This window comes from Corvus cornix, chromosome 3 (genome assembly GCF_000738735.6).
Source record: "Corvus cornix cornix isolate S_Up_H32 chromosome 3, ASM73873v5, whole genome shotgun sequence".
In the NCBI taxonomy this organism is placed as follows: domain Eukaryota; kingdom Metazoa; phylum Chordata; class Aves; order Passeriformes; family Corvidae; genus Corvus; species Corvus cornix.
Window position 1 is genome coordinate 78,473,263 of NC_047056.1, and position 17,767 is coordinate 78,491,029.

Below are 17,767 nucleotides of genomic sequence, written 5' to 3' on the forward strand. Positions count from 1 at the left end.
GCATAATAATGTATTATTTTACTTGTGTACTGAGGTGTGTTTGTTTGCAAACACTTGGAAACCCTCATATTGAAATATGCTGCAAAAAAGCATTTTGTTGTTACTGCAGCTGGTCAACAAGGTTTACAGGTAAAGTATGGAAATATTAGCCTGAAAGGAATACAAAATCCAGTCTAAAGAAGCAAGATGAACTTTGAAAACTTTCAAATTATCCCTCATCTGGAATAAAAAATTTCCCACACTATAAAAACACAGTAAAAGTAGAGTCAGGGGTTATGGCCACTTCCTCCATTAGCCTTGCAGTAAAACATAGATATCTAAATATTTTTTGAGGGGCTGGAACCTTAAAATTGTTTTTTTGATGTGCCTTCTGATGCATTAGGAGCTGAGGTGTTACAATGAATTACAATGACAGCCTCTTTTCATCAAGTGTAAAACTCAGCTGGTCTATTTAACAGGAATGATACGGGCTTCCCAGGCGTTTTCTTTCTGCCACCATAGTTTTGTTGGAAGCTGGAAGCTAAATTATACGAATAAGCATATTAATAACTAAAAGTTAATTATGAGTTAGATAATTTGTGAAAGAAAGAATCATCTAGTTAATATGCATATTCGTATAATTCAGTTTTGCAGCTCTGAAGGAACATTCTTTGACACGAAGAGGAGGAACGGGCAGAATTCTTTACCATGGTTCTTGGCTGGCAGATGGAACTGCTTCTTAACTCAGTAGAGATGGATACAGTCTATTTCTGATTCCTTGTAAATATGCCATCTACAGGGGGAGTGAGTATCAGGTAAATACCTCTTGCTCAGATATTCTTATTTTACTGTCTGGAGGGCTAAATTTTCAGCATTATGTTGATTTCCTACAGCAGATGTTTTCACCTTTCTAATTCATCTCTTTCCTAAAGGCCTGGGGTAGGCAGTATAAAACTAGAGGTAGCTATAGTGATAGTGCTGTTCTGAAATTTTCTCATTTTGACCCAAGTCTTTGTGGAGACAGAAGAAAAGTTTAGTAGTAGAGGAGGAGACAGCTCCCAGGCTAGAATAATGAATAGCCAGAAACAACTGCTAGCTAGACTATGAAAGGAAATTAGTATGCTCTCCTTTTCAGAAACACTGATGTGAGAAACTTCACTGCAACATTTTTCATTGAAACTTCCTTATCTTGATGTCAAAAAATCTTGACAGCTTTTCTTTCCTGCACTACAGAAAGTGTAAGAATCATTAGAACATAAAGCCATTACAGTTCCCTTTGTCATCACCTTAAGGAAGTTCACAGGTACCAGGAAATTTGCTTGTTGCGGTCTGAGATGCCACACAGGAAATCCAAACAAATTTTGACTTGTCAGTTCATGCAGGATCAATGTTAACATTGAAACAACATTATTAACTGACACTTAGAATCTCACTTCAGGAAAAAGATACTAGATTTTGCAAATTGGACAAAAAGTTCTAATTCTGAGCCAGAGCCTACCAGCATTTTTTGGGTCAAATGGAATTTTTACTGTTTATTAAGGAATGTGGTCTCTTCTGGTCCCACGTAAGTTGCATATTATGAGGTGTGAGATGCAGTGCTTCTAAAATGAATGGTGACATCTTAAATAGTCTGGAAGAGATGGTGGCTGTTAATGATTTTCTTCATGATCTTGAATGCAGATGTCTTGTGGTGAGACAGGGTGAAGTGATTAAACTGATTTGACATAGTGAGGATAATACTTATTAGTTAATTATCGAAGTACATAACAGTATTGATTCTAAATACTAGTGACTTGGGGTTTTTCTGCCTAACCAACTCTCTTTTGCAAAGTTTAACCCTTGCACTTATTGTTCTGCCTGAGGCCGTCTTGATGGATATGGGAAAAATACCATTTTTTGATTTGGCAGCACCATTTTATGTATTTGAATATGAGTATCATTTCCTTCTCCATGTTAAATGCTTGTTTGTTGACTTTTTCCTTATACTCCATATTTTTTGTACTACTGACCTTTCTTGTTATTCTTTGTAGTCTGTCATGTTGACTCATGTTTTCCTGATGCTGTGGTGCCTGTAATTGAATGCAAGCCTCTAGTTGAGGCCATCCTAGTAAGGCTTAATAGGGAGAAATTAATTTGACATGTCTTAAGGCTAATACTTCTGTTTATATATCTCAACATAATTGCCTTTTACAAGGCAGAACAATACTAATTCAGCTTTTGGTCTCTTGCTGCTTCCATGCCTTTTTCTCTAATTATCTACCAGTGTGTGTTTGTATAATTTCTTATCCATTATTAAGTGTAGAACTTTGTTTATACTGAATTGCACAGTGTTGTTTCCAGCCCATTTTTAAAATTAAGGATAACACTGAATCTTAAACTGCCATCCCAGTCTATATCCCTGTTACTAAAGTCACAGATGTCACAAAAATAAGAATGCTAATAGGAAGTTTAGGGGAAATAAATTAATTATCTTATGCCTAAACCAGACCCTGCAGATTCTTCTGTTTTGTTAGTGAAATGCTAACTCCTCTGAACCTGGTTTTGAAACAGGTTACCCTTCTGTGTTATGGAAGTTACATCTACCCCATGTTTTCTGGGTTCCTCTATGAGGACAAGATAAGCAAACAAAAGACAAACCAAGGCAAATGCATGCAATTCCAATTCTGTGAAGCCTGTTTCATTATGAAAACCAAATGTTTAGTGGAACACCTTTGCTACTGAGTGACAGTTGGTATGATTTTGTTGTTTCTTTTTTGCTTGTACATGCCAAGAGGCAGTTACTGTGATTTGGTCCTGTGTTTCTAGGTATTAAATCTAAGCTGATCAGTGTAACTCCCTGTCTCTCACTTCCTTCATTTTAGAGGATGTCTCTCCCTGACATGTTTTGGAATGTTTCTTGTCTTCTGGGGAGGCAGTCTCTGAGCATATTGGCGCTCAGTCAAGTCTGAGTAGCTGAAGACGGCTCTCACCCAGGCCTGGTGATAGCCACTAGGGTCAGGAAGGTGTGTGTTTGGGGCTGTTCCTGCTCACCCACTCCTCCAGATGGTGTTTAGGATCTGTACCAACACAGGATAATACACATTGCCGCTTCTCCTTCGGCTGAAGTGATGGGTGGAGAAATTCATGGCAAGTGGGGCAAGCTTGATTAGTACAGATGGTGTGAAGGTTGTGCAGAGTGTAGATGCTAAGTGCATTAGTTTCCTTGGATCCTTTAGGGCTTATAACTCTTGGTAGTATCAGTGCTGAGGACTTGACATGCTCCTGGTGAGCTGAGTTCTCTGGAGTCTCTGCACCATGTTCTTCAGTGTCTTGTTTCCACAGGCATAGTTAGCTGAACAGTAGTGTAGGAACTGCATGGGTCTGGCTCAGTTTTGGCATCTTATCCAAGGTACGTCCTCATGTAGCCCGGAGTGTTAAGTTAGCCAAGCACAAATGCCCGAGTGACTCACCTTGTTTTCATAGGGCTGTGCCTTAGCTAGTGATTATACTTGAAACAGATAATCTGCAAGAAACACTTTCAAGCATGATATTTGTGTTTATTACTTTTCCTTTTCTGGAAAATCTTTGCTGTTCCCTGCCTGTTACTTCAATCTTAGCAGTCGTACTGCCATTGCACTCTGCCATTATTTACAGAAGCAAGGCAGAACCATTTTCCTTTGTTTCCTGGTGCTCTTCACCACTTATCAGAATTCAGACAATGTGCTGGGCAGGCACGAGTAGCTGTCTGCCTCCCTTGCCCACTCACCTGCGTGCTGTTGCACTGGCTGGTGCCCACGTAAATAGTATGGGGTGAGTGACACACAGAAAGTCTGTGGAGCTCAAGGTAATTAAAGTTTTGAATTTATATTGAATATTTCGTTAGGATGTTCTGTTCTCAGAACATGATTTGGTAATGTGACCGAGCCAATCTTAACTGACTGCAGGCTGTATGAAAACGGTGGTCCTGCTTTCCCTGCACTCCTTGTGTTCCTTCTGCTTTCCCTTGTGCTGGCACTAGTGCTGAGTTAGCCTATGGTGAGCTAGTTTAGGATACTATTTTGGCAGAAAATTACCAATTTATGATGTTATTTTTGCCAAATTAGCTCCGAGACTTGCTCAAGCATAGAACAGATGAGTGTCACGGTGTGTGGAAATGCAAAGGAGGAAACCACTGTTCCTTTCATCAGTAGTAGCTGGATTTGTTAGAGATAGTTTCAAATGTTTTAGAGGACAGATATGTTATGCAGGATTTGTTTTTATTCCTCTTGGCATCAAACTTTTTCTAGAATGTACAAGTTATTTTAGAATTTTATTTCCAGGGTTTGTTGTTTTTTGATCACTACATAGGCTTTTCTGGGGCATTCAGGATAGCAAGTCCTCTTTAATAACCTGGTTTAGATTGAGAATAAAATTATAAAAATATATTTACACAAATATTTTGTTATGAACCCACTGTTCCTATTTTTCCTTTTGTAAGAAATCTGTCCTAGATCAACTTTCTTGAGAGTATTAGCTAAGTAGTGTAGGCATCTAAGTACTAGCTATCCCTCCCTGTTGCTTTTTTTTAAAAAATTATATTTTTTCCTCATAAATAATTTATTTCAGTTCCTGGATTTATGATATGGCTCACCTGTGAGTTTCCTGGCAAACCTCAGCTAATGTATCTTGGCATTTGGGGGTAAATCTTTAAGGAATGTTTAAGCTGGTATTGCTCTAGAGGGTTGTGAAAACAGACTTAGTCTGTATTGACATATTATGATCTGATTTTGTGACAGCTTTAATACTAAATTTTAACTTTTTTTTTTTTGGTTTTTTTTGGTTTTTTTTGTTTAGGGTGCAATTTTCTTGGAAGGAATAACAGTTAAATGTGTGACCCAGGTGACAACGCAACCAAAATTAGGAGGAATACAGCAAAAATGTCAGCAGTTCTGTGGATGGGAAGGGTATGAGAATATTTAGAACTTATTTATACTATCTAGAAGTAAGTGTTATATTTTGCAGAATGAAACAACTCTCAAAAATGAGTGACCATTTTTTGATGGATTGTTTATAAAAAAAAAAAAATCACACTTGGAAATGAACGTCTTGCACTGTACTATGAAATGGAATGATCAATTTTTGATGTTAAGAAACAAGATTCTAGAACTACTTTTCCATTGAGATAACAAAATCTTGCTGTTCAAATTCCAGATGTAGCCTAGTCCAGCTATTTGTGTAAAATTTAGTTCTTTCTCAAGCAGTAGATTTATTTATACCACTGCTATTACACTTCAGTTTAGAGGTATAATACTCATTTTTATAGCTAACTTGGATTTGTGTCCAATGTTAATGAAAATGTTGGTTTTAATGTCTATGATTCTGAAGTTTTCCTTTCCAAAAGTTGGTGACCCACACTGCTTCCTAACTTGTTGATGCTTATCATGCCTGTAATTTTTTGAGTATCTCTTTCTGCAAAGTTAAAACTTTGAAGTTCCACATAATTTAGTGTTTTGTCATAAGCAAATAACCTTGTTCTTATCAGATAGGCTTTTGACTTCTCTTGCAAAATACTTTTTGGAGAAGATGTTCTAACTCAGAGTTAAATTTGCAACAAGTCTGGTACAAGGTGTGACTTGAGTCTGATGTAAAAAATGTATTTCCTTGTGTGACTATTTATTGCAGAACCATTAATAAACATGGTTCTTTTTTTTTTAGAACTGGATTCCCTGGAGCACAGCCTGTTTCCATGGACAAGCAAAATATTAAATTTTTGGAGCAGAAGCCATACAAAGTTAGCTGGAAAGCAGACGGCACCCGGTAAGTTCATTTTAAATGAAAAAGCAACACACAGTAAATTCGGTAGACAGTTTGTATTTTCTCAGGAAAGTGAATTTGCCTGTACAAAGGACAAAGCACAACAACAGAACGGGCTCCAGAGATTAATTTTTATTCTGTCTGGGTGCCCAACATTTGCTGAAGTTTGTGGCCAAGTTTCTCTCTTGCAGCTGTTCTACACACTGACTGTTAAAGGCAGGTACCCTTATTCTTCTCCATAACCCTTGCCTGTCTGTCAGCCAGGACTTGCCACCAAGGTCTTAAAATAATCTTACATAACAGTGAGAGTTTGCTAAGCTGAAGACTTTGTTTATAAAAGCTAAATTAAAACTTCTAATTGATCTTTCAGAAGCTGGGTAGTATTAGAAATTTTCTAGTTTTTTTTTTTTTTTTTTAATTCATGCTGTGATGCTTTATTCAAACACATAGTTCATGTCAGCTAGAGAGTCAGTAATTTTATCTTCCCTCACCAATTCTCTTACATTTATTGCAGGGGTGCCTTTTGTTTAATAACAAACTACAACCTAATTGGACTGATTGGACATATTCTAAAGCTTTTCCTGGGTTCTTTATTTTGCTAGGTTTGTTATCTTTAATAATAGAGCATCCTAGATAATGAAAATCTTGGAGAATATGGGGAATTGGATGTCTTATGAGGATTACCAAGTGGCTCCACATGGAGTCAGTCAGGATTCAGCACACTTCATCCAGAACTAAGCAGTCTTGTATAAAAAGCCCCAGACCCTTCAAGTGTCTCTCCTCTGTGGAGTTTGTGCTTCAAGGGTTTATTAGCTTGGGCTGAGTATGGTGTGAAAAGTCAAAGTAAGCTTGCAGTCACTATGGCATCCAAGCATCGAGAAGTGTCTGGGAGTAATTGGTTTACTAACACTGGCTGTATGCACAAGCACTTGGATAGTGCAGTGCAGGTGTTCTCAGGGTGGGAAGTTACAGCAATGAGGTGTTGGGAGATGAAGGCATACTCTCAGAGCAATACAGGGCATAGGGCATTCCAAAGCTGCTGATCCTGAACAAATGAAGTCAGCCAGCTTAAACTGACCTGAAGAGTCTTTGTCATATCCAATGTTGTTAAATTGGAAAATTGATGTCTTATGTAATAGTCTCATTTTCCTTCTCAAACGTGTGGATGGGATGCCCACGTTCTGAGTACTAAAGCAATTATACAGAACACAGTAGTGTCCCTGGAAGACTGCCTTTTGTGAAGGAAATTAAAGTGTACATGTAATTTCTTCTAGAAATTTTCAGTATTTTGAACATTCTATCCTATGTTTTTAGTTTTAGAATGGTGGCAAAACAGAATGGATGAAGAACAAAACTGAAGGAACTAAATAAGCTCTTTTAAATTTTTTCAAAATGTAATAACTTGCAATAGATTATGAAGATACACAGACTGATAGGTATATTCAGAGAAGAAAATGGAGTACAGAGATCCAGTGTTAATGAAATTCACCTTAAGTAATATGAAAGAGAATAAATATGAAAACCTGAGCTATTATTTGGACATTTAGACACTTTGCATGATATGTATCCTAATCAACAATGAAAAATTGTTATGATCATTTTTACATTGGACATGCTTCTAATTATTTAGTTGTTCTCCAGTGAACCAGACTCCATATGCAATTAAACAGATTTTCATTCATTTCTGTGAACGCTTGTGTTGACAGGCATGACCTTCTTGCATTCAATATTAAGTCATCAGTTAGTGGGGACCAATTTATGAATCCCCTGCTTACATTATCTGGAGATGGAACCCCTGTCATCAAATAATCTCTGAAGCTATTTTGTTAAAAGTGGTTTAGATGCAGCAGTCTAGACTTTGCCTATTAGAATATTATTAGGCTTGCATGCATTTTTTTGTTTGTTGTTTTGTTCTCTCTCTTTGTTTAAAAAGCACTGCTGTTTTGTCAACCCTATTGGACTTAGAGAAAAACAGATGCATAAATAATAACTTTCCGTTATACTTCCTCACTGAAATGAAACACTTTTATTTTAGTTAATAGCAACATTTACTCAACTTAGCCAAACTTCTGAAATTTCACTATTTGTTAAATACCTGTATTTTATTTCTGCAGCAGTAGTTTTTCCAAGAGGTTTCGTGACTGAAGCATTTTTTTATACGTTCTCTTAACTGATATGCAGTGTCAGTAACTTCACTAAGGACTTTTACTTTTCCTGAAAAGCATTTGCTAATCCTTTATTCTGACTGGAGCTGAACCTTTCATCCTCTGTTTTAAGAGCTATGTTGGTTTTGGGGTTTTTTTTTTGTGGTGGTGTTCTTTTGTTTTTGTTTTTTTTCTTTCCCCATTGTTTGGGGGTTTTTTTCAGTTGTAGAACTGTGCAAGTTTTCTTGGTTTCTTAGCACTGTTGTATTTTTCTACCCGTAATTTTAGAAAAAAAATAAAGTATTTCCCTAAATAAAAGGGCATTATTTCTCGTATAATGTTGACTAACAATGTGAAATTGATTAGTTAAATTATTTGATAGTGATTCTCTAAAATATTTTGGGGAGATTTACTAGAGTAGTATCTTACATATTTTTGTAAGTGTGTGAGTTCTGAGTCTGGTTTGGGTCAAAACTTAGAGCTCCAAGGAAATGGAGAAAGATGAGGTCAAAATATTTTGACTTAGCCTTACTTAGTCTGTTGTGATTTGAAGAGTTTGCGCCTTCACTGTGGTCTTGCTTGTTCTGTCCCTGGTTTCCAGGGCCCTTGTTCCATAAGTATCAGCAGGGCACTCCTCCTGGTTCTTGCTCCAGCATTCCTTCTGGAGCATGTTTGTCCCAAAAGGAAAAATGCAGTGTGCACAAATACTTCTCCCCTCCTGTTTGTAAATGCCAATGTATGAAGATGTGTATGTTTGTATCCTAGGTTTAGAGAAATGAACTTTAAATTAAAAGATCTGTGAAGCTCGCTTAGCATTGGCACTCTTTGGTGAAATATTTCCTTTGTACCAGCTACTTGGTTGTATGTAAATAATGTATGCAAACTCATGCTGTTTTGGGGAAAACCACCTCTAAAATCATATTGCTTTAAATTATTATTATTTAAATAAAAGTCACAGAGTTCTGCAGCTATTCTGACTGGTTTGGTGTAAATTCTCTGTATTTATTGGAACAGTAGTCAAACTACTGGTGTCTTATAAATAATTTTAATGCTAATCTATTCATAAGCCAAAAGGCAAATTTCCCACTAGTAAAATCATGCCTTTTGGCTTTGTTGGGATGAAATATATGTTGTATGTTAACAGTAGCTACAAGGTAGACACATCTTTACAAACGTATCCAATTTTGCAGTGTTTCTGTGTTTCTGAAATAGTAGTTACTGTCTGAATAAGGTAATTGTAACAGTATGTTCAAGGCGTTGCTGGATGACTCTGCATTATCAGCTCTGTACTGTAAAATGATTAGCCCAGGTGGGTAATGGCTTGTTGAAGCCCTTCATATGGATCTCATTAATCCTGTTTGTAGCAGATGCTTGTTCTAATGAGTGGAGCTGAATGTTCAGGCAGGGTAAAGTAATGAGACACCAGTGCTAAAGAAAAGACTGTTATCACTAAGAATAAGAAAAAGCTTAAAAATGTCTGTGGAATAATTCAAATCAATACAGTCAAACAGGACTAGGTTTTAGAATGGTAAAATGTGACCTGCACTAAATGGAACCTATTAAGGGGAGTAAATAATTTTCCTACATTTGTATGAGTACCTTTTTTATTTTTCACATCTGTACACATGCAGTTTTAGTGAAAAATAATAAATATGATCATAATACTATGGCTGTTCAATTATATTAAGGCAGCCATTTCAAAAAATGCAGAACAGGTAGTTCTTGCCAAAGGCTATTAAATTTGAAAAATATTCATGCAAATTTGATGGCTTGCAGATATCTAAATGCGAATAAGTAGATGCAGACTAAAACAGCTCTTTGAGAATTGCTGCTAGTTGTCTAACATGTATTTGTAACAAGATAGGTACATCTGTGAAGTTGGTTTTTTCTTTCATGGTTAGCAAATTACATTTTAAAAGAAAGGCCTGTTGCCTAAGTAATTATTTTTTTGTTGTTATCATAATACAAAATAAAAATAGTAAATGTACACCTAATTGTATGATAAAACTGATGGGCATTTTTTTGATTGTTTATTAATCAAATAAGTTTGATTTATCTTGAACGTATCAATCAATCAATATATCTTGCTCTATATATAGAGTATTGATTTATATTGAATATAATTATTTTGACTTAGTTACTATATTCTCAAACTTGTGCTAGCTTCCTAGGTTTTTTAAATTCAGCTTTTTGTACAAATTGACGAATTTTTTTTTTTTTAAACTTTAACATTATTGGCAGTTGCAGCCTCTTCAGAAACATATTTGTGACCCTTACTTGAAGGAAATCTATGCAGTATATTTTAACATAACTTATCTATAAATGTAATGAAAACAAGGTTGAAGTTTCTCTCTGATTTCCATGGCTCAGTACTTTTTCTTTCCCTATTCTTTGATCCTTTACATGATGAGATGAAGCTTACATGCATAACTGAGAAATTGCAAATTTGTAATATGAGAAATTATCCAAAAGTCATTTGGTCCAGAATAAATTGTGAAAAAAATCATCACTGCTAAAGAACAACTTTAAAAAAAAAATAAACAAAAACTAGGTGTTTGTTTGTTTTAGAAATTAAGAGGTAAAAGATACTAGCCCAGATTAGGTGGCAAGGAAGCAAAATGGTTGCCTGTCTTTAAAGGCTTAAAGAAAAGATAGTTTTTCCATGAACCCATTCAACTATTATCCCTGAGAGAGGAGAGAAAGTTGAGATAATAATGAGAATGAAGGAGGACAGAGAAGATTGGAGAGTAGTACTAATCCAATTAAACCCCAAATCTATACACTTGAGAACTCATTATTAAGAACAAGAGACCAGATTGCCATGAAAGCAGATCTGGAGAATGGAAAGCTTGTCTCCTGGGAGCAAAGATATTAATGTGGAGTTGAACTTGAAGGAGACTATTGGGAATGAGAAAGAAGCCATAGATTAATTTTCAGATTGTACAAATTACATGACCAGATTCTCATGGATGTGAAATTTTATGCCCAGTAGTAGAAAGTTCCTGAAGCAGAGGTTTACACAATTGTTAGTGCATTCTTCCTTAATTTAGAGTAGGGGGACAAAAATGTAGGGTGCTGAGATTTTCAGACATCTTCAGAAATTGTGTTAGAAGGAAAGTTAAGGGTTGTTAATCAAAACAAAGCATTTATGAGTAAAAGAGCATTTCTCAAGGTATGAATACTCCCTTCCTGGGCACCTTCCCTTTTGACCCAGATAGCTACTGAGAAAGCAAATTATTATAAATTGTGTTTTGAGTGTCTTATCATTGAATCACATTTAGGGTTAATACATGTTTATGATCTTGGAGTAAGGAAGGAATGTTGGCCTCCTCGTCATAGGATAGGGTTAAGAACCCACACGAGAATCATCTGGTTGCTTTTAAACCACACCTTCCTTTCCTTTTCCTTCTTCCTCTCCCCACTTATCTTAAGAAATAGACTTAAATATTCATCAGTTTTGCACCATTAGTGTTGTGTATCCCTTTCTCTGTGGCTGTGGCATGTTCCAGTGGGGTGAAATTTTAAAGGACGGAAATTTCCAGTGTTGGGCACGTGCTGAATAGACTTTTCAGGGCCAAATGAATTTTTTTTTATGGGAGTGACAGGTTTTGTGAACAACTGGGTTTAACCCAAGTTATTTGATTCCAAGTTAAATGAGCTTGATTCAGTTGTGCTTATGTAACTGTCAGCAATAGGCAAAGCCTCAGCTGGTAATTACACATCATTTATGTGTGTAGGACAGCCATTCTTCAGACATTTTTATTATTTTCATTGACTGTCTCAAAGAACTAGTTATAAGGGTTTTTCTATTATTATTTGCATGAAATTGTCAGAATGGAGTGACACCTAAAGTAAGAGATTTGGAACCAAAACCCTTACTTTAAAGTTTAAAGTGACTGTTCCTAGTCCAGTCTTCCAATCTCCGCACTGTGTTTTTATGTCATGTTTTTAAGGTCATGGGGAAAAAATACAGTTTTTGTTTACATGCCATAGTCCCTTGGGGTCCTTCTTCATAATTATTTTAACTATTCTTTAGGGGAAAACAAGCTCATCCATTTTTAAACTAGTTCTGTACATCTACCTCTGTAAATGGAAGAATTTTTGTTGAGAATGAGGCTGCAATCCATGTGAACTTTATTTCATTGACTTTATTTTGAATAATATATCTAAGGGGAGTCAAGATTAAAAGCTCTAAATAAATATCTTTTATAAACTACAGTAGTGGCAGTTGTTAGGAATCTGCAGTTTAACTTTGAAGTGTGTAATGATAACATAATGTCAGAAGGTTCTGCAAAAGTACATAAAGATCACATAAATGGTTCAGGATTAAAATGTATAAACTGCCTTTCTAATTATTGCTGAAAAGAGCAATTCATAGATGTTAAGCACAATGTTAGACAGCAGTCCTCTTAATTTTCAAAAAAGGAGATGCCTAATTCGTGGCTTTATTTTGTGTGTTTAGGTAGGAGAGGAAGAGGAGATGGGATGAGGAGGCAGGAATTATGTGTTTTGACTCTAGAGAAGAGTTGGAGGTTTAGGAGCTGATATGTGAGTTGTTGCTCATTCTGCATCTTGATAATTGTCCTGTACAATTGTGTTGGGCAGTAAATTTGGGATTACAAGACTAATACTGGCCTGTTTTCCACAGCATTAGAACCCATAAATATAGTATGCTTAATTGAATTTTCATTTGAGAGTGTGAAAATAAAACTTTGATAAACTGAGTTTGGATTAAGGGCACTCCCAATTTGTTTAGCATTTCCCCTGTCTGTAGGTAAAGATATTCCAGCTCAGGGCAAGGAAGGTCTAGTACAAGGCGGCTTCATTATCTCCACCTGTTGCCATGTTGTCGTTTTCCCCTGTTTTCCCTACTGTACTGGCATTGAGGGCATGTCTAGACTTTGCCTAGCAGACTTTGACAGCAGAAAAGGTTTTGGTAGTCAGACTTGTGGGCATCACCAGGCAACTCATTCATTTTGTTTAACTATTAATTTTGAACCAGGAGAGGTGTCTCTTGATTGGGAGACTGTAAGTCAAATGAGGCAGCACAGAATGTCATAAACTCTTGGACTAATGTATGGAGCCATTTGATATAAAAGTATGTCTGGTTTTGTGTTGGGTTTTCTTTGCAGGGGTCCAGTGATGGTGCATTTATGTATTTATTACTAAGGCACATCCATATGACTTTGTTGCTTCTTCATCTCCTGAAATCTTCCTTTTACAGTCACTGAGTCAATGTAGAGGGATGAATAAACAGGTGTGACTGAACATGTCATTCTTCATTTGGCTCCAAATTGACTTGAATGGCCAAAGAAAGCATTCTTACTCTAGGTTGTGGTTTCTCATTTGTATGTGCTTGCAACACTGTCAGAACTCTGAAAAGACGTGGTAGAAGAAATCTGTTGGATTTGTGCCCCTTCTTTAAGTGGTTAAGGAGCTCTGCTGATGTGATACTATACAGGCAGTGTATTCTGTGAAACAGCAGGCCTGGTTCTTCACAGTTCTGAAGCCTCTTGACAACACTCAAGAAGTTTTATGGTCACAGTTCTGGGCTCTGATTATTCATATGTAACTATTTGAGTATTTGAACAGATTGTCTTCTAAGCAAGCTCTTTTGTTTATTTATAAATAGGTAATGCATTAAAATGCTTATTGCGTAGCTTGTGCTGTGAATACTGATCTTAGAATATTCAACTGTAGTCCCTAAAATGTTCTAATAAGATCCAGATAAAGGGTGTGCCTGCATGTATATCTGATTTGCAAGCAACCAGTATCAATGATTACGGGTTTATTTATTTATTTTCCTTTCTCCCAGACCACTTTTAATAGTGGAACAGTACATTCTGTGCTGCTGGTTCTCCTGGGAGGGATTACAGACACATCCATGAAGCGTAATGGCTTATGTTCAGTCAGGGAAGAATGACATTCAGTTTGTGAAGTTGAACTATACAGAAATCTAGGGCATCCCTTTCTCTTGGAGCTGGTCTATTCTGTGAGCACAAATGGCAGCTGTGTTCCTGCTGTGGCTTGTGCTGGCAATGCAGACAGAATTGACCCAGAATACGCTCTGGCATAAATCAGTTCCAAGCTGAGGGGATCTCCTTTTTCAAAGCTGTGTTACTCTTTTCATGACTGCTCTGTTATGGCTCTCCGTGAGAGACAATATGGTTCACTTGCTTGGGGAAAGAAGGAATGTAGCTATTTGTCATGTAATGCTAAATTAATTTGTTATTTCTTATATATTTTTTTTAGCCTGTTGCTTCAGGCATGAATTTTGTCCTATACCTCCAAGATATTTTCAGATAAAGGTTTGTGGAGAGGGATGGAGCCAAAGAAGTTCAAGCAAGCTTGAAACTCTATCTGCAATAAATAATGAAGATAATAACAACAACAACAACCGTAAAAATTATGAGTTCAGGAGTTCAGTCAAGCTTGAGATATAGTTTGTTCCATTAATCTTACAGCTTTAGAAAAAAGTAATCAGAACATTATATATCATGCAGTTGGTTTTCAACAGTGTTCCTATCACTGGTTTAGAAATGCACTTAGCATCATTGAAATTTGGGTGAAACAAAGAGAATCTCGTTTTAAAAATTAATCTGTTAATATACAGGCTGTTACTGGGTCATATCTTTTCTAGCTTGCTAACAGTTCTTTTGTTTTACATCAGACAAATCACGTCATAGTGCACTATAAGAGCTCTTCGGTATGTAGTAGTTGTAGTTTAATTTACCCTTTGTTGTAAGTCAAATAATGATTACAAGACAACTTTAAATTTAACCCATAAGGTTTAATATCCTTCTAAAAATAAAGAAACAAAACCTCTATAGCACTCTAACTTAATTAAAACCCTGAAAGACAGACAAGAAAAACACTGTGACTGGATAGTCCTTTTTAACCTTGCTAAATTCTTGGTTTTACCAGCAGTTTCACAGTCTAATAATACTTTAGATAGGAAATGTAGTTTTACACTGGTTTTGAATTTGCCATCTGTTAAATTAATTAAAACATCTTCATCTTTTATAAATTTATAAAACAGGAAAAGCCAAAGTTTGAGCTCAGTATAAACTGTGATACTTGATTAGGAGAAATTATACTAGTTTCCACACTTCTTATGCATTTTTCCATGGTCCTTAGTGTTGCTGTTGTCTCCTTTATTCAAAAACTGACTTCTCTATTAATGCTGGTGCACACTATATCCTGGGTGAGGGGATACCATAAAGTTGTATAATGATGCAACATTATTTCTGTATTTTGCACTACCCTGTTCATTATCTGACCTAATTATTTGTTTGCTGATTTGTTTTGTTTTGTTTGTTTGCTTGTTTGGCTGCAGCTGCAGTTCCGTGCTGTCACTGACCACTAAAAAGTAGCTGCTGTATGAGCTTTCTCAGCTGACAGTTAATTTAGAACCTTGTAAGGTGGGGAAGTGTGGTTGCATTTCCTCTCTTCCTGGCTGTGGTACTCTTTGGATATCAAAACTTGCAGTGTTTGTTCCTGTAGTTCTGGACATATTGAAGCTTTCTGTAGTAAATGCCATCTGCAGATATACTCCCTCACTTTTCATGATATTCAGGGCCGTAACAGTCACAAAATCTCTCCTCTGGACCTTGCGTTGTCAAGGGGAACAAATGAAAGGGGAAACTTGCATTCAGAGTTTAAAGGAGAGTGGTGGCAGGCAAGAATAAGAAAAAGATTTTGATGCTGAGTGAGATAACTGTGGAGGAGACTGATGAGTAGTAAAAATTTTGGAGGTTGAAAAGCTGTGTCAGCTGTGTGGTATCTCTTAACTTACAGTGGTGACTTGACAAGGTTACTTCATTGTCTGGAATACTATCTCAACTAATCTTGTGGAAATGAAATTCTTTGTTCTCAATTAAGCAGGGTGATTGGTGAAGGTCAATTCATCAATGCCTGGAGGTATGCAGAAGACATGTAGATGTGACACTTTGGGACATGGTTTATTGGTGGACTTTGCAGTGTTAGGCTTACATTTGGACTCAATTATCCTAAAGGTCTTTTCCACCTGAAATGATATTATGACTATCAAAATCAAGCATAGCCCTTCTACTGTGATATATGAGGTGATCAATAAGACAAGAAAATTATTTTTTTTCTGTAGTAGCCTTGAGTCAAGTGGTATCTTGAATGAGTGATTCAGAATATGAGGAGGCTGGATGTTGGAAACATTCTGATTTCTCATGAAATTAGATGTTGGTGTAGCAGATGAACTAGGATAACTTTCTTAACTGTAACATGAATATTGGAAAGCATTCATTCCGTTTAGGAAAGATGCAAAATAAAATGTGAAGAATAATATTTTATTTTCCTAATAACTGAAGGATAAAAAATTGTTACAGAGTTCAGATTTTAAAAAAATCACTACAGGATTGTTAAGGAAAACTTCCGGGTTACTGCTGAATCTCCTGCAGATGCCTGGTCAGAGTTGTCACTATGAGCACACTTGAACATCTAATGCAAGCTGTGTCTTGACCTCCATAATGAGAGTTTAACCAAGACAGTTTTGAAGCACAGGGAATGGGTCATTTCATCCCATGGAGGCACCTTACAACTGTGGAAGTTAACCAGAAGCTGAATTCTACCTTCTTATGAGGGTGGAGGATTGGTGGAGAATTTTAACAGGTGACAAATCCAGGTGCTTCTGAGTGTAGTAAGATATATACAAGATACATTTATGTACTAAACAAGAGCCTAGTAACAGTATTTTAATATTGAGGGAAAAAAAGTCTTGATTTTAGAAGCTAAGCTTGGATCATTCATGTTAAGGCTTTACTTTAAATTTAAATCACTATGGTTGTAATGAGAGGTAAAAATAGATCAAAAATGCAGGTTTTCTCTTTATTAGATGACAGGTTTGGTTGCCCTAAGGGCAGTAGTTAATAGAATTACTCAGAATTACTGTGACTGAGGAACATGTCTGCAGTATAGATGAGGAATGGCATTTCCTCTGTGTTCAGCCATTTTGGTAGGAGTTTGTATAAGGGAAAAATTGCGGTTTTTACCTAGGAAGACTGGTATATCTCATGCTTCTGGACTTAGACAAAATTTCTATTTATTAGAGAGAGTGAGGCTAAGAAGATTGCTAGAGTTCTAAGATAGGTAAAGAACCGATTGAAAGAAAATGGCAGTGGATGGTTTTGAAAGAAAATGCATAAAAAGCCACAAGTAGAGACCTGAATATTAGTTTTGTTTTATCATTAAGTATTTTGAAACATAATCCAAGTATGTTCTGATAAACAAATGAGGGAGATCAGCCACTGAATTCACTGAGGAGCAGAATAATAAAACTGGAAGGATATTTAGTAGCAGAAAATGCAAGGTCATGAATGAGAAATATTGGAGCTGGAGGCTGTTAATTGGAAATGACTGTCAGTCACAATCTAAGGGATTTTTTGGTTTAAAATGCTGTGGAGACTGTTGATGGCATACCTTAACCGAGAAATATGTGAGAGAAATACAAAGTGTTGGTATACTCAGAGCAGACTAAATTCCAAAGGTCTGTGTGTGTGTTTGTAAAAAAATTATTTGTAGTTTGGACTGTTGAATACATAATTCTACAGCAGCTTATGCATGTAGCAAGAAATGTTTCTTGCTGGCTGGTATGCTGTGTATTTATGCAAATGACAACATGTGTGCGACTTTGGAGAAGGTGGTTTGTGACAGAACTGTCAGTGTGCTGATTAAAAAGACATTGTTTTCCTTTTGTTTACACGTTGAAAATAATGTTGTAAGTCTTCTTGTAAGTTCCTGTGTTAGTGTCCCTGTATCCAGGCTTTGTCATCCTTGTGGAGACATAGTTTGAAGCAGTAACCATTGCCAGCAGCAATTAACAGAAGAAAGCAAGCTGAGCC

At 36.4% G+C, this 17,767-nt stretch overlaps 1 protein-coding gene across 3 annotated transcripts in view; it reads left to right on the forward strand.

Moving 5' to 3' along the window:
* RNGTT (RNA guanylyltransferase and 5'-phosphatase) overlaps nucleotides 1-17,767 on the forward strand; it is a 172,906-nt gene that overhangs the window by 21,482 nt on the left and 133,657 nt on the right. For all 3 annotated transcript variants that reach the window (XM_039570126.1, XM_039570127.1, XM_039570128.1), the window contains exons 7-8: nucleotides 4,792-4,901; nucleotides 5,653-5,754. In XM_039570126.1, coding sequence (XP_039426060.1) covers nucleotides 4,792-4,901; nucleotides 5,653-5,754 — 212 coding nt within the window. The remainder of the gene's footprint in view (nucleotides 1-4,791; nucleotides 4,902-5,652; nucleotides 5,755-17,767) is intronic.